Source organism: Argentina anserina, chromosome 4, assembly GCF_933775445.1.
Source record: "Argentina anserina chromosome 4, drPotAnse1.1, whole genome shotgun sequence".
Taxonomy (NCBI): Eukaryota; Viridiplantae; Streptophyta; class Magnoliopsida; order Rosales; family Rosaceae; genus Argentina; species Argentina anserina.
In genome coordinates, this window is record NC_065875.1 from 14,206,363 (window position 1) to 14,230,500 (window position 24,138).

Genomic DNA, 24,138 nt, shown 5'->3' on the forward strand with positions numbered 1-24,138 from the left:
TTAAATTAATAAAAATAACTATAGTTAGTATGGTTAAGTTAGATGGGACACGTGTTGCATAGATAACTAGGTGGGAATGAAAATGGGAAAATAAGGTGGGGAGCAAATTTGCTCTCGAAAATTCTTCCCTTAACTGGGGTGAAGGTTCATTTTTAGTTAATCTTATTGATGTGGCAGCACAACAGCCACAAAATTGGGTCAGTGACTAACATAGTTTTTTCCGTGAGTTACTAAACACCACGCGCCATCTGTGCAATCATTGTTGTTTCAAAACATAAGCAATTATGGTCTGCCCCCCCCCCCCGGCGTCTTTTACCCCTCTTTCCTATCTCATCGAGTTCGGCCAACAAAAGTTATTCAATCTTTCGCTCTCTCATCTAGTTCAGTATCCATCTCTTCCAAACCAATGCCGGAGAAAGTTGCAGGCGACGGAGGACGCGGCGGCGGTGAAAACAGAAAAAGTAAATATCTCGATTCTGCTACATATCCATGAAATTAAAGGTATATGCGAACCCGAATTATGAAGCCAAGCTTATCTTGTAGACATCAACGGGAAGTCGAAGAAGCTTACGACCAATAAAGAACTCTGACATGGCAAAAAACCCAGAATGAGGTTTGGATAAAAACTATCGAATTGAGAAAATAAGTACATAAGCATGTAGGCCTTGCAGAGAGATGAAGATTGTTACCTCATGCGAGAGAATAAGTGACCGGCAACAAGAGTTTTGGCCGGAATTGCATAGAACATGGGTCTGATTCTTCTCCTCCGATCTACTTTTAGGGTCAATGCATGTGATAATTGAAGACATAAATAGATAGAAACCGTTTGGCAGTAGTTTTTGAGCCTGGTCCGTCGCCAATTGGTGGCCGGAAGTGGAGCTGCGCTGGGGAGAAGACGGAGCAGAGAGAGGCACAAGAATCGGCCTTTCTCTCGAAGAAGAGAGAGTTTACCTAATTTGGTTCAGTTGACTAATGCTTACTTCTTTCTAGACGGTAAGGATTAATTCCTTCTTAAATCATCTAAGGGCTTAGGATATTTAAGCTGAGTTGAGAATGTTAAGAAGAAAAATAAAAAAAGGAAAACAAGGGCTGGGCCGTGAGATATCCAGTTAATTATATCCAAGGGCTAGAATCTTGCCAAACAATTTTTGTTATTAAGAGAGAGAATTTTTCTAAATTCTAAGTTTTTTTTTACATTCGTAGAAAATAATACGTAGCTCATAAAATTAATTCGCGAATGACTACGAACTAGTATCGACATGTACATTAATTACGTAACCTCAATTTGAAGAGTTGACACTGATAATTTCCAAAAAAAATAAATCCATGTATTTACAAACGTGAATGACCAACTCAATAAGTTTATTTAACTTGGCCAATTTTTCAAGAAAAACACATTACTTTGTCTATATGCCTCATTTCATTACATATTTGTAAAAAAAAAACATTTACAACAAACAGACAAACAAAAGGATTTTAAAATTAAAAGTAGTTTACTTAACAACCTTTTTGACATTATGAAGAGAGAATATGGAAAAAAAACATTTTGGAAATAATCGGCACCAAACAATATGATCATTAATTATATTTAGACACTTTGTAAAAATTTAGTTCACTTTGGACCTCGTCTGACCTTTATATTATAACCTTTATAGTAGGTTTCAAACAAACTATTACATTTCGAAGTGATTATACTCAAACATGAATGACCTCATCAATAACACACATTTAACCTCATCTTCATAGTTTACTTTAGTCGTGGTAGAAAATTCATCAGTTTTCGCTAGTGTTTGGGTCTTGATCCACACTATTAGCTCCTTATTTCTTATTTTTTCCTAAGAGATGTCGTGTTACCCGAATGTAATTTTCCGTAAAATTTTATATGAGTAGATAGAGCTCGTCAATGAAAATGTGTAGTAATTTTTGCGGAATATTTTGGGTATATGATCTAATTTAAAAGAATTTTTAAAGTTGTGAAATCAAATGAAAAATCAAAACAGAAAATCATGAAGACAAATGGGTGGCAACCAATGCGCCGCGTGTCCTTTTTTGACTTTTGGTAAATTTTAAATGATTTGAAATCTTTGAAAAATCATAAAAGATAATTCTAATGGTTGAAAAATTCTCCAAACATTATCACGGTCTCGTGATTATCCTCTCTATCAAGCCATGTAGAAATTTTAAAATATTTTTAATTGCACACGCGGTTCCTTTTAGCGAGGTACTGTGTTAATTAGGGTTGATCGCGTAGATCGAGAGCCGAATGAAGAGAGAAATTGGTTAATTTCATATTGTAGCCATATTTTGGTGTGGCGATCACATCCAATGGTCGGAGTTTAGTTTCGTGAATCATAACATGCATGTTAATGTGGCATAACTTTTTATAGTTTGTTTTTGTAGAAATGTATATGTTTACAAACTAACTATAATGTCGAAAGAAAATTTCGAAAAATGAAACGTAGGATATTGTCGCCATAGCTTTAGTTGTGATAGAAAATTCATCAATTTTTGCAAAGGTTAGGATCTCGATCCACATGATTAACTCTTTATTTCTCATTTATTCCTAAGAGCGGTTCTGTTACCTGAATATAGTTTTCCATAAAATTTTATATGAGTAAATAGTGTGTCACTAAGATTGTGTAGTAATTTTCGTGGAATTTTTTGGGCATTTGAACTATTTTTAAAGAGTTTTTAAAGTTACGAAATCAATTGAAAAATCAAAATAGAAAATAAGGTAGATATTAGCGAGATGAGCTCCACCTCTTCCTCTCTGCTCAAATCATGAGAGTGATTTCATCTATCATATCAACACTAATTGTGTGATTGATTGTTATTGATTCTTTGACTTGATTCTATGTAATTACTTATGTTTATATCCTTCTATAATAGCTTTTCAATCACAACTATATATTGTAAACAGTTTCATAAGGAAATATATTTCTACATGGTATCAGCCTAAAAGTTCCTTACCTGTCCTTCTTCTTTGTCCTCATGGCTTCCTCTTCCTCCAATTCCATCGTCCCCAATACCTCCCAATTTCCCAAACTCACAAAAACCAATTATCTCATCTGGCTTCAACCAATTGAATCCTATCTCAATGGCACTGATCTTTGGGGCTATATAGACGGCTCCATTCCCGCTCCTTCTCCCACCATCGATGTCGCTGCTTCAGGTGACACAGCTGCGACCACTGCCCCCAATCCCAAACACAAAGCACGGTTCCTTGTTGATCAGTCCATTAGGAGTCTTCTCACGGCCTCTCTTTCCGAACCTGTCGCTCAACTTGTTGTTGGGATCAAAACTTCCAAAGGCATTTGGGATTGTCTTGCTTGCCATTTTTCTCAAGCCTTTCTTGCTAGTTCCATCAGCCTCAAGCTCCAGTTATTTGACCTCCAAAAGGGTACCCAATCCATTGATGATTACCTGCAACATGCCAAATGCATTGTCGATTCCCTTGCTTCCATCAATCAACCAGTCTTCGATGGTGACTTAGTCATTGATACCCTTCATGGTCATGGATCTGATTATATGATGCTCAGGACTGCTCTCACCCAACACCCACCCCTTCCGTCCTTCACTGAACTTCGGGCTCGGATCTTGGCCTTTGACGCGCAGAACAACACGCTGTCTTCCACCCCGACAACCACTGCTCTATTTCATCATGGAGCCAGCTCTAATTCCGGCCAAATCACCTATGGCAGCGGCTCTAATCCCGGGCAAATGAGTGACCACCAGTGCGCCGCATGTCTTTTTTGACTTTTGGTAAATAAATCTTTGAAAATCATAAAAAAATGGTTCCAATGGTTGAAAAAATCTCCGCAAATTACCACGGTCTCGTGATAATCCGCTCTATCAACCTATGTAGAAATTTTAAAATATTGTTAATTTGCACACGGCTCATTTTAGAGAAGTATTGTGTTAATTATGATTAACCGCGTAGATCGAGACCCGAACGAAGACGAATGTGATACTCGAGATTTCTAAAATATCGATTATCTACATAATAGGATTAATTAAGTGTTGTCAGAATATTTTCCAACGCTTGGTCTTAATTTTTAGAATTTCTAAAAAGTTATATTTTGGTTTTAAATGTTTTTTTGAAAATTATGTTTTTCAATTTGGGTTTTTAATTAGGGCTTAAGAATTAGACCCGAGCCCATTTCTTTTTACTTAAAAAATCCCACTTCTTCTCATTCTTCCTCAGTTGAAGTGTTGTTCGTCTCTCTCCTTTCTCTCTTTGCTGCAATGACACCGTGTTCGGTCTAGCTTCTTAACCCCGCGCCACCACTGTCTGACCAAACCAAATTGGCGCACCACCACCAAAATATTCCTCTCTTCTCCCTTTACAAGACCCACTGTTTTCATGTGAAGCTTGAGATTGATTTCTCTCGGATTGGAATTGAGGCAGTGTTGAACAATCGGACGATTCCAACTCCGCCATCAAGCTTCGGCAGGTCTCCCTTCTTCCTTTTATGTTCTCAGACCTTGATATGGTAATCCTAATACTCGAATGAAGCAACAGATCTCGATCTCGGCAGGGACCATTAGGCTGAGAGAAAAGAAAACTGAGGAGGTTGAGAGAAGATCAGATGGGAGATCTGGGGAATTATAGAGATATACTCATATAGATAGAGCACCACGTGAGTTAGGCATGATCATAGTAAAAGCAAAATTAACAAAAAATTGACCTATGACTAACGACAATCTTTTGGCCGTTTCTTCATATTTTCTCTGATCTTGGTTTGTTAGCGCGTGATACACAAGCGCCGTTAAGTACTACAAGGTGAACCTCCACAGGGTGAAGGGAAGAACCTCCGGTACTGTGTCCTTATCTCGATTTTTAGGGTACAGCTGATTTTCTGTTCTTCACAAGATTAAATTGTCATTCATTCTTTCTTTCGTGTGACTGGGGGTTCAAAGGTGTTGGTGTCATACTAGCTCCCTGTTCGATCTTCCTTCTGCGAATTAATGGTGGTTGACATTTGAAAGCAGCAAAACCAACTTTCAATTAAGAACAAATTTGATAAACTTGTAGCTGTTCAGGTGTGCTAAAAAGAAAGGTGGATATGATTAGGATTACACTGTATAAGAGAAGTCATATTTGATGAAAGTCCATGAACACTTGAGACAATGGGTTCCCTTGCCAAGGAGATAGACAGAGAGGTGATCCCATTTGTCCTTGTTTACAAGGACGGCTCTGTTGAAAGACTACTGGGTACTCCTTATAAAGCACGACTGCTCAATGATCCAGTCTCCGGAGTCTCATCCAAAGATGTCACCATTTCAGAAAAGCCTTTGATCTCAGCTAGAATCTTCCTCCCAAAACTCGATGATGAGCAGCCCCTTGAGAAACTCCCCATCTTGGTTTACTACCATGGTGGAGGTTTCTGCATTGAATCCGCCTTCTTTGTTGATCCCCACATGTTTCTCGATGGCTTGGTGTCCCAGGTTAGGGTTGTTGCTGTTTCTATGGAGTATAGGATGGCTCTTGAGCACTCTCTTCCCGCCGGCTATAAAGATTGCTGGGCTGCATTGCAATGGGTGGCTTCTCACTTCATTGAAAATGACATCAGTGAAGAGCCTTGGTTGACGAATCACGACAACCCAGAGCATTTTTTTTCTTAGAGGTTATAGTGCAGGAGCTAACATTGCTCATAACTTGGCAATGAGAGTTGGCAAAGAGGGCTTGCCTAGTGGTTTGAAGATATTGGGGACCTCTCTCACACACCCTTATTTTTGGGGTTCCAAGCCTATTGCGGAAGACCCTTGTCAAGATCCTGAAAAGGATTTGGCAGCTATGCTCTGGAACTTTGTATACCCTTCAGCACCTGGCGGGCTTGATAATCCATTGATCAATCCTCTTGCTCCAGGGGCACCAAGCTTGGCAAGACTTGGGTGTTCCAAGTTGCTTGTGAGCGTCTCGGAACATGATGGATTGAAGTTTAGAGGCATTCGGTACTACGTACCGTGAAGAAAAGTGGGTGGAAAGGAGAGGCAGAGTTAGTGGACGTGGAAGGAGAGGATCATGCGTTTCATATTCTGAACTTTAAGGCTCAGAAAGCCAAGGACTTGACAAAGAATTTGGTTGATTTTCTCAAGGTGGAAGAAAAGAAGGTAGAGAAGGGCCTAATCCCATTTGTACGAGTTTACAAGGATGGCTCAGTTGAACGACTAATGGGAACTCCATTTGTACTCCCAGTGCTTAATGATCCAGTATCAGAAGTATCATCATTTCGCAAAATCCATTGATCTCGGCCAGAGTCTTCCTTCCAAGAGTTGATGCTGATATGCCGAACCAGAAATTGTTGATCCAACGACCCAACCCCACTTCCGGCAACCACGGCCTCCACTTGCCCGCCCGAACTCATTGATGTGGATGAACTCGAACTGCTATCCCAATGTGCTAACACCTCGGCAAACACAGTTGTGCGATGACGCGTGCAGCCTCGATGATTGACGCGACCAACTAACTCTTGATAGCGTGCTTCGGGGCTGCTAGTCCACAATTATGTTGTGTTCAAAGACGACTAAAAAACCTTAGCAGATGTGGATCACTATCGGAAATAACAATCACGCTGGGCATCCACCCCACAACACAACACGAATAACCTAACCTAGAAGTTAGAGAGTTAAATCAGATCTAACCCAGAGGGATTCCCCAGAAAAAACAAACAGTCATGAAATGACGAACACCAAGAACAACAACCCAGATTTGGGGAATCTCCGGCAATCTAACCCCGAGGCCAGGCAGCACCAAATGTCGCTAGACAAACGCATAAAACCGCCAAAAAACCCATCACCAAAGATCAAACCAGACCAAAACAAGAACTCAAGCAAAAAACACCATAAACCCTACTCCCAAAACCTCAGATTTGGACAAATCCAACTCAAACAAAAAACAACAGAAAAAGCAAAGCAAGGAAAATCAACATAACATACTTGCAGATGCTACTCAAAACAATCCAAGCACAAGGCCGAAGGAAATGGTGACGGTCACGAAGAGGAGGAAAATGGAGAATTTGAATGAATTCAAACTGAGGAAGAAAAATCAGAGTGAAACCCTTCTCTCGTTTCCCCTTCACCATTTATACTAGTTACCCAAATCTCAAATGTCCATCTCATACGGTAAAGCATAAGAACACGACACATGGCTTCCCCTTACCGAGGCGATGTTTTAAGAAGATGAGGCACAATGACGAAGACCGCTGACGTCACGCAATGACAGACACGAAATGTCCTCCGCACGCCCAACCATTGTATGTGCAACACGTATCAACATGGGACACAAGAAGCGCAAATCACTCGTCAATCACATCAGTTGTCATAGTGTGCACTCAAAGCCATCCTACGCGCCATAGCGCTCAAAGGCCGCATTCGCCCTCAAAGCCTCAAAGCCACCCACATTCACCCTGAGAAGCTCAAAGACGTCCTACGCGTCATTGCGCTCAAAGGCCTCAGTAGCCCTCAGAGGCTCAAAGCCGCCTTATGCGCCATTGCGCTCAAAGCCGCCTTATGCGCCATTGCGCTCAAAGGCAACATTCTCCCTCAGAGGCTTAAAGTCGTCTTATGCACCATTGCGCTCACTGGCTGCAACATTCTTTCCAACGTACAACCGCCCAAACCAATACGATCCTTCACACTTTGCAACAAGGCAGAGCCATTCCTTAACTGGGGAGTGGGGGGACTCTGGGTGGGCCCAGCGGTCCCCGCACAATACTGGTTGTGGCAAAGCGCTTATTTTAACTCCCCAACCATGAATTGTCTCTTAGACTGGGAACTTGGGGGAACTTATTGGCATAGGCTTATGCCCATCCACAATCAGCATTGCGAACAATACAAATAGGCCTAAGTACAGCGCAAACCTGCTACGCAGGCGCCAAGCCAACCATGTTAGCTACGTGATGGGCTGCGCCGCGGCCCAAACCCATTGTGGAGGCGCCCACACTTGCATCCAAAAGAGATATGCATAGAGCACTTTTAAGTGGAACAAATACCACATCGGGAAATGGATGCCTAGCTCTGCTTTACTCAGCTATTAAAGGCCAAGCTCTTTACTACTTTAGGTAAGTGATATGAACCCAATACTATTACTCTGTAGGAATTACCACTTATCTGACTTAGGCATTGAATAGTTGAAGACCATGCCACCATAGTCTTCGCTCTGACGAGTTGTTGTTGCTTGTGACATGAAGGATTACAAGGACATGTAGCGAAGATCATATTCAAGTAGTAAAATGTATTTACCCACGGCAATATATTACATTAACAAGACCAATCATGTTGTTATTTCCAAGATATACAACGTCAAAAGCAATTTGGGATGCAGTTGCAACCACATACTATGATGCAAGTGATTTTGCAAGAGTTAATGATTTGACATGTTAAGGGTTTGCAACTACTCAAGCTGGTAAACCTCTTGTAGACTATTATGCCAGCTTGAAGGCTATCTGGCAAGAGTTGGATGAAAAGGACCCCAACCATATGGTGTGTGACCTGGATATTGCCACACACAACAAGTCTCGAGACAAGATGCGAGATCATATCTTCTTGAATGGATTGGACTCAAAATTTGGTAATGCTAAGGGAGAACTGTTGCAACAAGCCACATCACCAACCTTGGAACAAGCTTATGCTTATTTATGTAAAGATGAGTCCAACCAGTCTAGTGCAAATGAGTTACATACCAAGATCTCCAGCCTCATTGTCTAACCAAACCTCAACATGATTGGAAAGCCAAGAACAAAAACAGTGAACTTTTGATTCAACCTGCTTGATGATCAAATATCACAAAGTTACAATGCTTGTATTGCAAGGAATTTGGACACTACAAGACCTCATGCCCTAAGAAAACAAATCAAGGAGCCACCTATGATAAGAGCCGTGGAGGCAAGTCTGTAATTCAGTTGATTCAAGAACCTAATTTCTATGGAGTAGGTGGACAAGACCTCAATACAAGTATGTGTTCTCAAGAGAAACGAGGTAAAATTGGTATTTCATTAAAAATTTCTGGCTTTACTGGTGGTGATACATGGATAATTGATTCTGGTGCATCTGACCATATGACATTTGATAAGTCTTTATTTTCGAGTCTGTCTCTATCTCCCATACCTAAAGTGCCGAATTCAAATGGGGTGTCTTTGCCAGTCACAGTTTGAGTACAAGTTACTCCAACTACTGTGTTCAATAACGTCTTATTTGTTCCTGCTCTATCTCATCACTTATTGTCTGTTTTCTCAATTGAATTCACAAAAAAATTACTTTGTAACCTTTTTTCATATGTATATATCATTCAGGACTTGTCAGCTCATGCGATTATAGGCATGGGAGATATGAAGAGAAGAATCTTTCACTTGGCTTGCATATACAACGAGGGAGTCAGAGCACCATCACCAAATGTTGCCTTGACATTGAGTTATGATCGAGTAAAAGAAATTTGGTTATGGCACCGTCGAATGGGTCATCCATCCTTTAGGGTCATGAAGAAGTCCATGCCATCTTTGTTTGTTGGAATAAAAGAATTGAGTCTCCATTGAGAAACTTGTTTGTTTGCCAAGAGTCATAAGTCCAGCTATTCTTCTAGTTTTTCTTCTTGTTCTATACCGTTTGAGTTTATTTATTCTGATGTATGGGGGCCTTCAAAGAATTTAACGTTAACAGGAATGAAGTACTTTGTTTTGTTTATTGATGACTTTACAAGAATAACTTGGGTTATGTTATTGAAAAATAGGGATGTTGAGTTTTCTGCCTTCACTGCTTTTCATAATCTCATCTGAACTCAGTATGATGCTTGTGTGATAATATTTAGATCTGACCATGGAGGGGAATTTGTTAACCATTCTTTCCGTGACTATTTTCAACAATATGGAATTATTCATCAGACTACATGTCCTTAAACACCAGAACAAAATGTAGTATTAGAGAGAAACAATCGACACCTATTGGATATTGGAAAAGCTCTCTTACTCAGTGCCAATTTGCCCAAGTATCTCTGGGGTAAAGTTGTACTATGTGCCTCTCACCTCATCAATCAGATTCCATATGTAGTTCTTCATAATAGAGTTCCATTTGAGGTGTTGTCTGAACATGTTACCATTCCATCATTCAATAAACTTCCTACTCGTGTCTTTGGATGTGTAGCCTATGTTCATCTCTACGAAAATTAGAGATCGAAGTTGGAGGCTTGTTCCCTCAAGTGTGTGTTTGTTGGCTATGGATCCCACCAGAAAGGTTATAAGTGATACCATCCTTGTTCTCAATTGTTCCATGTCACCATAGATGTCACATTTAGTGAAGACATATGCTATTTTTCTCCTGCGGTATCTCTGAGTGAGGAGGAGCAAAATGTTTTTTATGAAGATCAATTTAGAGAACTTGAAGATGGTGTCATGATTTACAGAAACCCCACTGAATAGGATTCTCAACTTGTCACCGACCAAATCCAGCATCAGATAGAAGATACTCTAAAAACGCAAGAAGTGGTTCAATCTATTGAACCTACCAAAGTTGAGGAATCTGTTACCAATTCTGAAAGTATTCGACATGACGAGCAAGTGCCTGACATGTCGAAAGGTGGAGAATTGAACACTGATCAACTAGTTAAAAATGTACATACAAGACCAGTCTCTTCCCCCACATCAACGATCTGACCTGCCTTGTCATCACTTGAAGTATGTAGTACTACTTTGTTGTCCTCTTCCAACATTTATGAACATATAAGTGTCCCTAATTGGTGTAGTGTATCTATACACATGCTTGGTATTTGTACTATAGTTTGTGTTTGAGATACCATGAGACCCACTTTATATTTGGGGACACATAAATTAAGTGTCTAAGTTAGCAATAGGAACACATTCAAAAGACACATTTGCACTAATTGTCCCATTTGGCCAATAGAGACATATATATGTCACTATAGGTAGCAATATGCACACATAATATATGTCCCCTCAAGCCTAATTTCTAGTAGTGTGCGCTAGGATGGTTTTATGTTTAATTCATGCACATTAAAATATATAACAATTCTAACTAATTTCAAATAATATCAATTATTTGTGTTGAAGTTTTTCATAATTTAATATTTTCATCGAAATCTATTTTTCAGAGCGTTAATATTTCCAAGATGGTTGATCATACCATACAACTATTTCACGAAAGTCCACTAGTTGTTTGAACTCTTTTTTTTTTTTAAGGAATAGTTGTTTGAACTTTGAGTACAAAGTCTTGGTCATAAGTTTAGCGTTATATTTTTTCTCATATGGGTGATTAGCCATCGTGCAGCGAGCATACGACCCAAATTGTTTTTGTGAAACATATAAAGTAAGCATCCCCACCTGGAATGTCTATAGATTATTTATACTAATCATTACACGGATGCGATGCATGTGGGAATTATTGTTTTTTTTTTCAGTTTTTGGTGGAGAAAAATATGATATGAGAAGTTAGTAGAAGTTATTTGACTGTATTTCAGGTTTTTATATATATCACTTTATAAACTATTATTAACGTATTTTCACAGACATCAATACTCTAATAACCCAAACATTGCTTACTAACAAAAACAATTTTTTTACCAAAAGTCTGATAGATTAAAATAAATTTGTGAACAAATAAAATCATAAGGACAATTTATAAAATTTCAATATATTTGTTAATTATAAAAATAAAATAAATTCATTTCATAACCTTATTTTCTCTCTCACTACACTTTTTATAACCAACATCTTTCTGCAAAATCAACCATATTTTTTTTCTTTAATTTTTTAAAAATAAATAATTTGCACATACAAAGCATGTGTGAGTTGCTAGTTTTAATTAACTAAGCTATTTGGATTATAATAGTACTCGTTTAATGGTTTAGTTTACTATAGAAATTGATTATAATCTTTGCCTGATATCACCCGGTGATAGTCAACTTTTGACCCGCAAAACTAGATGAGTGAGAAGTGAGAACGTTTTTACAATTAGAAGGAAAAGACTTGGAGAATCAGCCCCATCATGAACCATTCAAAGTCTTTTTTTTTTTGCCCCTTCTGTCAGAAAGCCAATCTGGCAACCAAAGCTATACATACTACCCTATATAATGACCATTGAGCTAGCTAGTAATCTACATGAACCAGTGCATACTGGAATCACTCAATGCAGTGGTAAGTTTCTCTGATCGATTTTGTTTGAACGGAGTTTTTTGTTGTCCTTGTTAACCTAACAGGTAGAGCCAATACATATCCTTATCTGAGGCATATACAAAGGAAAAACAAAAAAAAACAAAAAAAAGGATATCCTAGTTTGATCATGCCAATGCAATCTGCTCTTTTGTCTTCAGGGGGATAATTGATCGATCTGGAGTTCTGGAAAGTACTGTAGCATAATTTTAAGCTTAATTTTATTACTCATCAGTCGCAAGAGATGAGAGTATCGGATGAGTCGGGGTTAGTACACTTTTTTTATTTTGTTAACTAGTTCGATCATAATTAATTGTACAGTTAAAATGAATTTACATACATAATTCTCAAAGCATATGCATATTGAGATCGATGAAACGCAACTCTCTTGTTCAGCAGGCTAGCTCTGCATGAAATTGATATTCCAGACGAGGTGGTATCTTCAAAAAATGATGGAGGACATGGATCACCAAAAACAAGTTGGCGCACAAATTTTCTTAATTGTTTACGAATCTTACTCCAGCCAACCAGATTGACTCGAGAATGGAAGTATACTTTCATGATATCATGTTCATTTGCTCTTCTTCTTGATCCTTTGTACTGTTACATTCCGGTCATCAATGATGATGATTCCAATATGTGCTACTCTCTTAACCCGAAGTTGGTGGCAACTTTTCTTGCTTTACGATCAGCAGTGGACCTGTTTTATGCAATGGATGCTATTAAACATTTACGGAGGTTTTGCAACAGGAAGAATTCATCTGACTCGCAGCACTCATCCACCAAACAAATGCTCTTCCTTCTATTGGAAAGCATTTTTCTTGCTATTCCCATTCCACAGGTGTGATCGAGTTTAATTAAGCAATTCGTCTTTATTTTAAAGCAAATTATTTGATGGGTTATGTAGAATTATAGTGGTATGATTTTATCGATTTACACATATTTTTACAACGAGCTTAATTTACAATAGAAAAAATGAAAAGAAAAAATAGTACACATTATAAAATAGTATCATATGGCATATGCCACCACAAATTATAAAAAGAAAAAAATGACCATTCAACTTATGCTTCTCGACGAAGAGATTCCATCCAACCGAATATCTGATTTTTCTGTGTACTCATCTCCGAGTCCCCAGCGTTCGTTGGACTCAGTTGGAATGAATGTAGAACATATATAGTTTCTTGTTCTAGTTTTGTTTTTTGCTTTCTTTTATCCATAAAAAAAAAAGTGGTGCCATACTTTCAGTTTTATATATAGTCGCTTCATGTACGGTATTGCTAATACATCTGCGCAAATAATATTTTGTTTTTAATTTCAGGCAATAATAATCACTGGAAAATATTCAAGCGTTGGGAGTTCTATTCCTCTACTTTTTTTCTACGTGATCCAATTTACACTACGGGGTCATGCTACCTATATGTTGATCAAGGATCTTGAAGCAAAATCTGAAACAGGAGGATGGATTAGACCTATACGATATGTACTTGAAATTCTTCCCTTCATTATTACTTCTCATGTAAGTTAATTTCCATGCTCTAATTTCTTTCTTTTTCAATTTCAGTATAAGGAAACTCACCAATTGAGTAACCGAGTACAACAATAAAATAGAGCACTGCTATGACGTCTTAATAAGACGCTAAATTTGGCGCCTCAATTGTATAATAAAACTTCGTTAAATTAATATCTGATTAATTAAGAACCTCGTTAAAATAATAATTTTTACTGGTCCCGATTCGGACCTAACGTGCTGAAAGCTAAATGAATAATTCACTAATTTTATAAAATAAAAGATATTTGAGAATTCATATAGACCTCATGTAATTTATAAATTAATAATGACATAATTTTATAATAAATTTAACATTTAATTATGAGGATTTCATTAGAGGATTTTCACTAATTGAATCATCAACAAACAATATAATATTTGAACAGTTAATACATTAGAAAAAATAATATATTTAATAAAGTATACATGAAAAATTAAACAATGTATTGCATGAACGAAGTAAAAACTTATTTTTCTTTGAAAAAGTGTAACACGATATTTATTATATCTTAATAAATTAATAAGTTATTAATTAATCAAAAAATTATAATATTATTAATTTATCGGAATATTAATATCTCACTAAATTAATAAATTTCGTTAGTCCCGAAGATTTATAGATATTTAACAGTATGTGGCACGCTAAGTCACCAATTAAAATAATTAAATATATATCATTTTAAATAAAAATATAATTATATCCATATAAATGGCTAAAATTACGATATTTAATAAAACATTTCATCTTTGTGTCAATCAAAATTTAATCATTGATTTATAAAATATTTAGTTACATTTTTCTTTCTTCACGCATGTGTCAAATTTAATTTATAAATAATAATAATATCAAATGAGGCATAATCATATCAAATTGGTTTTATCGATATAATTTAGTTAGCTTATGTGAATTATATTAAGGGAAAATTATAAAATAGTACCATTTTTCATCATAAATTAAAAAAATCACCACTTATTTTCCAATTATAAAATGGTCATCTCAATTGATTATAAATTAGAAAATAATCAACAAGTTTAGAAAAAAATTAAAAAATATCACTTTAAAAATATTTTCCGGACATTTTTATCATTTCTTCTTCATCATCATCTTCTATTAATTCTCGTCATAACGTTTCCGTTTGACGATGGATTTAAGAGTGGTTGGTACTATTGGAAAGATCTCTCTCCCCTCTTTCATTTGATACCCTACCAACTCCAAACCGATCACCGTACAAGGCGTAACATCCCTCGAAAGGGGTTGCCGCTGTGGATGGCGGTGCTCTAAGAAATTATGGCGAAACTAAAGCTCAAGGTTCCCTAATTCTAGTTAATCTATTCATTCTGACTACATTGTGAAAAAGAAAAAGAAATAAATTGATGTGGGCACCCAAAACTGCTCTGGGCACCCACACTATCTTCTCCATTCTAGTCTCAGCCCTACATTAACCAGCCAAGCTGTCCTCAGCGTCGTCTTCTCTTTAGTTCCAACCTCCCGCCGGTTGAAACCAAATCTACTCGGCAAGATCTCCACTGGAAAAAATCTCAAATCGCCACCCTGAGACCATTGTACGATGTCGTTATGGCGATGGGTTGAGGAGACAATGTGGTGGAGTCGACGACAAGAAAGAGCAGGGCGAGGACAAACTCGACGTCGGGAAAGAAAGGGTCGATGAGGCGTGGGAGTGGAATCAGAAGAGTTGATCTGGAGGTTGATTTCGGCGACGGGCTTCCTGCATCGTCGTCCGGATGGTCTTCTCAATGATGACATCGGTTTTAGCTCAGCGACACCATGTTGATCCTCGTCAATGTTGTCGAGGGTGTCACATCCAGACGCACGCCGTGCTCCGCTAGTTTTGATAAAGCTGTTGTTGTCAAGCCCGCGTTTTTTTAATTTAAACTGGCCTGATTTTTTAGGGAGAGTAATTTAGACAGTGGCATTCATGTAAATATCATCAATTTTAGTGGTTATGGTTTAAGGGATTTAGGTTGTTGACTTTTTTATAATTTTCAAACATTGATTGACTGTTTTCTAATTATCATTATCTAAATGAACTTTTTTATAATCTCCCCTTATATTAATGGCTACGGTTTCTTACGATATTTAATAGATTATTCGTCTTTTTTCTATTAGAATTTAACTATTCATTTTTTTATGTATCAATTTTCTTATTATAATGATTAAATTCCAAAGATTAACCAAGAAATATATATTTTTAAATTATTTACATCAAATAGTGTGAATTAGAATAATATTGATGATTACCATGTATTCTCTATCGAATTTTAAGATTAAAACAAAATTATTTAGGACGAATTATGCGTAGACAAATCTATATTTTTCTCGGATGAAATAGTTTTATTTTAATAAATTATATATATATATATAAATTTTGAAACATACTTTCGTAAATATCAAATTTAATTACATTTTGAAAGTATTATCATGATGAAAAAGAAACAATTAAAAAAAGAACCACAATTTTTTATAATACTGTAACCTATAGTCATTGGACTAATAACACGAGTATGATTTTTTTTTTGAAAATATCAAAATATACAATCAAGTCATCAATATATTAAAAAGTAGAAGGTCAACATGAACATGGAACACCCACCTTGTGGGCATGAAGTTAGAACCATGTGAAACAAATTAAGCCTAACGAACTTATAACCCTAATAGTTTCAATGCCAACAACCATAGTATAATCCCCGAAAGTAACCAAGTAACCAAATGCCTAAATGCAAGACTATGCTCACTTATTTAGAAAAAAAAAACCGAAACCACCCTACACAGAGGGGGCATCTCAAGGATCTAGGCTAGCTAGAGAAGCCCAGCAAACAACCCCAAAGGCAAAGCCTAGAATCCAGGCCCAAAACATGAACCCTAGCACTAACAACATCCCATAGCCGTGAAGAGCTGCGACACTGCCGCCATCCACCATGAGCACCTAACCTCTCCACCATGGATTTGGCACTGACTTTCCAAGACATCAAAGACCAAGACAAAAACAGTTTCAACCAATTTTGGACTCGTCGATAGAGGAAAAATACCACCGCCATCGAAACCACGTTGACGACGTCCCCAAAATAGGGAGATAGCACCCCCATTGGCCGAACCACCACTCCATTGGCAACCGTTGTAATCAGATCGAGCCCACCAGCCATAGGGGTCGACGTCATCACCTCCCTCCATAGAGAAACGAATGAGCCACTCCTCTAAAGAGACGACCTTCGCCAGCTGAGAAGAGGGGGACAAAAAGAGAGGCAGCCTAGCCCACCTGGATGTCTAAATCTGGCCGAAGCCATCATCACTAGAACCACCCGCCACCAAGGAGAGAGACGGAAGCAAAACTAGGGTGAAGACGAGATAGAGACTCATCGCTTAATCTGAGAGATATAGAATGTAAAAAATTATGATCTCAAGATTTCTTTTATTTAAAAATGATATGTTATGATTATATTAATAAGTTAAGTGACGTGATGACGTGACATGTCTTATATGATTGAGGCGCTAAATTTAATACTTCATTGAGGCACTAAAACATTTTCTACGTATTTCCATTAGAACTAAAAGTAGGGGATCAAACTCTACTCACGAAAAAAAATGAGCCACTGCAAGTGATTCATGCATGAAATTCAGTTTGTCATATAGATCTTCGTAGAGAGTTCTTTTACCAAAAAAAGAGGTTAGCTAGCTACTTGTCGAAGTTGCAGCTAGTTAGCTTCTCCTATTGGCAGTCTTGATTTTCAAGGAGAATAATTATTAATGAATGCCTCTAAACATGATTGATAATATCTTCTGATGGATGCAGTGGATCAAGATTTTATATGATCGATCTTTAAAAATTGCATCTTGTTAGAAGGTTAGCTTCTGGCAAGCATGAACATGTATAGTCGTCTATAATAAGTAAATAACACTAATATTTTCTTTCATTTAGAGCATCTCTAACAGTTTTTGTAAAACTAAAATTATCTTTATTGTAAAAAAACAGTTCATGTAAACCATCATCTATATAGAATGAGAGAGAATCAGAGAGAATGAAAATCTCTATATTTATAGAATTCTCAAAACTTGTATAATTTGTTTATTGAAAAATCTATAAACCTTATTACTTGTCTTTACAATTCTCTCTCTCTCTCTCTCTCTCTCTCTCTCTCTCTTAAAAAGGAAAAACCTTAATAAAGTCAAATATTAATATTCTTTACTTGAAATAAATATATAATATTTTTATATATTTATTAAATTTGGCAGATTTGCATATAATTTTATCAAATAATATAGAAAAGTTGTTGGAGTTTGTGAAAATTTTAATATAAATTTTGTGATTTCATCTTTTATGATAGAGAATTTTTGCATAAGTTGTTGGAGATGTTCTTATTGTATACACAATGACATTGTAATTTAGTAATTCTATGGTAACAGCTAGCTGCATACGCACGTACCATCAAATGTCCACCATGGTATCACCACACTTGTTTGTTTGATTTATCTTTTTCCTAATTTCATATACTTAGCCTATTTTGCTGGTTAATTAATTTGCAGCTATTCGGAGCTGTGTGGTATGTCCTTTCTCTTGATAGAGAGATCCGTTGTTGGGTTAGCTCATGCGAACAAGTGAACGGTTGTAGGGAATCCAAGACTGGATATTACTTCCGTTGCTCTACCTTGGCCGACTTCTCCTTAAAGGTAAACTACAATGTCAGTAAAATAAGGGAAGCATGTCCGACAAATCCAGCAGATCCGACATTGTTTGATTTTGGAATATATCTTTACGGCATTCAGACTCGTATTACAAGGTCGACAAATCTTCCACTCAAATGTTGGCAATCTTTTTGGTGGAGCTTACGCAATTTGAGGTTAGCTTATGTTTTAAACGGAATATATAACTAGATGGTAACAATGATAACATACTAGTGGTAATTATATATTTATATTATGGTATATAGTATGCGCTCAAACATGTATATTAATAGTAATTTGAGTCATATAAACGATTTTAGGTGCAGTTTTGATCTTATTGAATATAAATTTAATTATGTAGAAAAATTAGAGAATAAAAATTGATATGGAAATTAATAAATATGTCAATCTGTTATTTATTGAATTGAATAAAATCTATAAATTATATATATTTATACACCTATTGTCCTTAATTGTCATCAAGGTCGGACCTGAGATTTGAAGACCTAAGGCGGCATTATAAAATTGTGTCCTCTAATATTTTGGTTCAAAAACAAAATTCAATAAATAAACACCACTTGCAAACATACAAATAAATAGTAAAATCTGTATTATATGATATTATCATAAGATATAACTACAATTTCCATATTCTAAAATAATTTACTCATATCCTCATAACACATGAAAGTGTTCATAGTGAATGATACCAATGAAAACAAAAAAAAAAAACAAAAGAAGTCAAATCTATAGGTTCTTCGGATAATAATTCTCTATATATTAATATATGATGGTCTAGAAATCAGCAATTGGTATAATAATCGCCGAATTTCTTATTGAATGACTGAGAGAATTGTAGGTTCTTTAGTTAATAAACTCTCTAAATACAAATATATATATATATATATATATGTGTGTGTGTGGGTAAAAAAAAAATTGGGTCAAAATTTGGGGCTGTTGTTCGAGTCTCATCTCAGGTTCGGGTCTAATTGTTATTATGTTAAGAGATATATATGTAATTCAATAATTGAAAATACATAGAGCGCAATTGAGAATATTTTGAGGTCTCAATAGTAAGAGCCATAATAATAGGCTAAAAACAACATTCAAAGTTAACATCTACTATATATCTTTAAATGATCAACTAACTAAAATTAGCGACACAGCTACATCATTGGAACCAGTGGTCCGGTGGGTTCCGAAACACACTTGGGGTTTCACATATTCAATATTAGTATTACGTACCAAGCTGGTACGTAGCTTGGTGTAGTGGCCATGCACGTATGTGTTATGCATGTCAATCTATAGTATAACTATACGTACATATAATGAAGATATCAACTATACTCTGGATCAATCAATAACTTCTCGAATTGCTGGCTTAGGTCCATCAATTATTGTTAGAATATATATTGTTTGTGTGTGGGTTATCTGACCAATTGGTTCGCTATTTCATGTTTTGCAGTTCTTTTGGATCAAACCTTCAAACTAGTTTCAATGCTGTGGAAATTAGCTTTTCCGTTTTAATATCTCTATGTGGCATGTCGCTGTTCTTAGTATATCTCAATACAATTGCATCAAGAAACCAGGTTAGTGTCGATGGCTCAATGTCTGAAGGAGAATATCTAGCACGTCTTGGGATGATGATGATGATAATAATAATATTTTGAATGTAAAAAATATTAATATGGTAATGAAGGAACCAAATCTGTTAAACTAACAGTTTATTTTTATACTAATCATATTAAGTATGATATATAGTTTTTGTGACCAATGATATTTTAGGTATTTTAAATTGTGCAATTAGTAGAATTGTATAATACAAATTTTAATACGTGGTGTATTGAGAACTTCGGGGTATTTAAAATTATCGAAAAGCAAGTCATATTAAGAAAATCTATAGATGTTATACCCCTTTTTTTTCTTTTTCTTTTTTTGAGAAAGATGTTAATATCGAAGAAACTCCTTAATTATTTGAGAATGGATGTTAATATTTATTTATTTTGATATCTAATGAACTTGATCAATCTACTTGAAAACTATGGGTTAAACGTGCATGCAGTCGTCACGAAGGAGGCAAGAAGCTGAGCGTCAAGCTGAGGTTAAAGCTAAGCATGAAGCTCGGGTTGAAGCTCAACAGAAGATGATTTTGATGACTCCATACGTAGATATGTGGTTAAAAAGAAACAGCCTTTCTGATTTTCAGTGTTTCAAGGAGATGATCACACGAGCCTTGGAGAAGCATCTCGTTGAAAAGAAAGATGTGAACATGAACAATTTCTTGTCTATACTTCCTGCGCTACACAAAAGAACCATACAGTTGGCCATTCTAACGAAAGTAAGTATCATGGAGGGTTCTTACACTAACATAGCTCTTATATCTGTCAAAAAAAAAATCACAACACATGATCTTATATGGAGGGTTCTTACACTTACATATCTCTTAAATTAGTCACACATGCATAAACCAATCTTTCAGTTTTTACATGCAGTAAGGTCTCTATGAGTAGATATATAAAATTTTAAGCCAGTTTGAAAATTGCTAAGGTATCAGATTAGATCGAATCTGTTAACAATTTACTCACGAAGACTTTTGTAACTTTTGTAGGTACCAGTGTTTACAAGTATTAGTCAAGAAATACTTAAAGCACTATCTGAGCATCTTGAGCTAGTGATCTATGCTGAGGGCTCCTGTATAGTTCAACAAGGGGAGCCACTTGAAATGTTGTTTTTCATTACGCAAGGGATCGCATGGACATATACAACTAGTTCTTGTACCAATATTGATGAAAGTGCAAGTGGCGGTTCCCTAAAGATTACATGCCTTGAGAAAGGTGATATCTATGGAGGGGAACTACTGAGCTGGGCAAAGTTCAAGTCATTTTCTGATTTTCCCATCTCAACCAAAACCTTGAAGTGCCAAACCAAACTCGAAGTATTTGGTATAAGAGCTAACTACTTGAAAAGTGTTTTCTCTAAATTCTGGTGGCACCATCGCAAGGAGCATCCTGATTCGGAGCACGTCCAGCATTTGGCAGCTTTAAGCCTGCAATCAAAATGGCGACAATGCAGCACAAGGGTACTGATGCCGGCTTCTAATAATTGATTTTCTGTGTAACTATAGTTCTGGGGTTTACACCTCTAGTTGGGATACCCAGATGAAGTAATGTGATGAATGATGAATCACACGTAAAACAATTTAGAAATGAATAAAGGGTTAGCTTGGTATTAGTGCAACTTTAAAAACATATATGTCAATACTGTACTATAACAATAATCAGCTGTGAATGAAAACAGTAATTTGTTTGGTAAATGAAGTTTTTCAAATGAGAATCATCTGGTTGAATACTTGTTGAAGACCGTTTATGGTTTATAGTTTAGGGTTTAGCCATTTAGTTACTAGATACATAAAAGTAGATTATCCTTGCAATTTTCTTTTCAAACTAAAAATGGTTAAGTCATTCATAACGTGACTTACTCAGTAATAACTTGAATAGTTTATGTTTGACAATTTTGATTCGTTTATTAATGTGACTTATTTTAATACATTAACGGTCACTAAATTAGCTGAAATTTTGTATAAATGTATGTATACTTATATTGATCTAAAATCTAAACGGTTAAGATGAAAACATGTGATAGAAAAAGTATGTTTAATTAATAATTAATCAAATGACTTTGGATTAGTAGAATTGATGCCATAATTAATAAAGCTTGAGGGAGAAATTGACCTGACTGGTAAGTTTGCTTGAAAAGAAAAAAAATTGATGATGGGTCAACTAACAAACCTGAACTAGGCATTTCCTTTGTTTTCTACACGTTTCTCTATCATCTCAATTGTGAACTTTTTCTTACATACTTCTCCACCCCCTCCCTATATAGGCATCTCTTCAACAACTAATCCGTCATTCTTAACTTCTCATAAATGTAAGTCATAGACCAAGAACTTGAGAAGAGGGATCCAACTCGATCTAGGCTACACATTTAGGCCCACATCTACTTTGCGATCTTAGTTGTCATATGATTTTCAGAAATAAACATAAAAGTTATTTTTATTTACCTAAGTTGATTGTTAATTTTCTTCTAGATATGGATTTTCATGACGTGATCAACATGGACGATTCCAATTGAGAAACCCCCAATCACACCGTCCTCCTCTAACAAGGCTGATTAGAATGAGTGAGTATAGTATATCAACTTCCTCTGCCTCCACCTCAATTTCTAAGGGAAGTATATTCGCGTCATCAGTAAATACGTTCTTAAAAGATGTATATTATACATTATTGGTTTCATCAAATGAATTACTTTGTACAATGGATGCCACAAAAACCCTTGAATGAGACTACTAATTTTTCCTATAAAGATACTTGCATATATATATGTACATCTATGTATCCTACACGTTTCTCAATCTTCTTAATTGTGAATTGGTTCATCCATATTTCTCAATCGCCTCCATTTATAGGCACCTCCTCCTCAACAACTAATTAATCCATCACTATAAACTTCACAATCTTAATTCATTCTGCATCTCTTAACTAATGGCATCCACAGTAAGAGAAATAGCCGAAGAGATCCCAAATGTCATCAAGGTTTACAAAGATGGCACAGTGGAACGCCTCATCGTCCACGATTACTATGTGCCTCCATCCACTGATTCCGGGGTGATGTCCAAAGACATCACTATCTCAGAAATCCCAGCCATCTCTGCTCGCCTTTACCTCCCTCAAAACCAAAACAGAAAGCTTCCGGTCTTGGTTTACTTCCACGCTGGTGCATTTTGCGTTTCATCTGCCTTGTCATTCTTTCATCACCGTTACCTCAACCGACTAGTCTCAGAAGCGCAAGTTGTTGCGGTCTCAGTCGAGTACAGACTCGCACCAGAAAACCTACTTCCAGCTGCTTATGAAGATTGTTGGACTGCTCTTCAGTGGGTAGCTTCTCACTCAAGGAATGAAGACAATGAAGGCGCGAAGAAAGAAGCATGGCTTGTCAGCTACGGCGATTTCGAGAGACTTTACATTGGGGGAGACAGTGCTGGTGGTAATATTGCACATAACATTGCTATGAGGGCTGGGGTAGAGAACTTGCATGAAGGAGTGAAAATTTTAGGTGCAATTGTGTCTCACGCTTATTTTTGGGGCTCTAAGCCAATTGGGTCGGAGCCTAAACCTGAATTCTACTCTTTGGCTAATAAGGTTTGGAACTTATTCTATCCCTCTGCTGATGGTGGTACTGATAATCCGATGGTGAACCCGGCGGGTTTGGGTGCTCCGAGTCTGGCAGGGCTTGCCTGCTCGAAGTTGCTTGTTTGTGTTGCTGGCAAGGATGATCTGAGGGATCGAAATATTTGGTATTATGAGTTGGTCAAGGAAAGTGGGTGGAAAGGAAAATTGGAGCTGTTTGAAATGGAAGAAGAGGGTCATTGCTTTCATATATCGGACGAGGGATCGGTTGAAAATAGAAAGAAAATGATCGAACGTTTGGCTTGTTTTATGATATAGTTCTTATAGATATCTAGTATAGATCGATGCTGCTATATATGATGGCTAGCTAGCTTTCACGTGCTGTGAACTAGCTATATGCGAATAATGTTATTGGCTATTTGGGTTCTCATGCATTCATGCATATACAATCGATAAAATAATTGAGCAAAGTGTTCGAGTTGCTTATCCTACGCATTTTCTTGCAGAATTTTCTTGTCATGTCCGGTGTATATATGTACGTGTACGTAATGGTCTAGAACTTCC

General features: G+C 36.6%; 2 protein-coding genes and 1 pseudogene across 3 annotated transcripts; all 3 read left to right on the forward strand.

Moving 5' to 3' along the window:
- The first annotated feature begins 5,130 nt into the window (after nucleotides 1-5,130).
- On the forward strand, nucleotides 5,131-7,843 carry LOC126792233 (2-hydroxyisoflavanone dehydratase-like; annotated as a pseudogene).
- A 4,205-nt stretch (nucleotides 7,844-12,048) lies between these two features.
- LOC126791697 (cyclic nucleotide-gated ion channel 1-like) lies at nucleotides 12,049-21,664 on the forward strand. Of its 2 annotated transcripts, none has more exons than XM_050518160.1 (8): nucleotides 12,049-12,143; nucleotides 12,320-12,425; nucleotides 12,555-12,999; nucleotides 13,480-13,677; nucleotides 18,251-18,564; nucleotides 19,854-19,977; nucleotides 20,451-20,726; nucleotides 20,997-21,664. In XM_050518160.1, exons 2-8 carry the CDS (start codon nucleotides 12,403-12,405, stop codon nucleotides 21,492-21,494), a joined length of 1,878 nt encoding a protein of 625 aa, XP_050374117.1. In that variant the 5' UTR covers nucleotides 12,049-12,143; nucleotides 12,320-12,402; the 3' UTR covers nucleotides 21,495-21,664. The 2 variants fall into 2 exon arrangements, with proteins under 2 accessions (XP_050374117.1, XP_050374119.1); XM_050518162.1 differs by having other exon boundaries at nucleotides 12,558-12,999.
- A 1,265-nt stretch (nucleotides 21,665-22,929) lies between these two features.
- LOC126791856 (2-hydroxyisoflavanone dehydratase-like) lies at nucleotides 22,930-23,892 on the forward strand. The gene has a single exon (XM_050518350.1). The coding sequence runs from the start codon at nucleotides 22,930-22,932 to the stop codon at nucleotides 23,890-23,892; it is 963 nt and encodes a 320-aa protein (XP_050374307.1).
- Nucleotides 23,893-24,138: the final 246 nt, after the last annotated feature.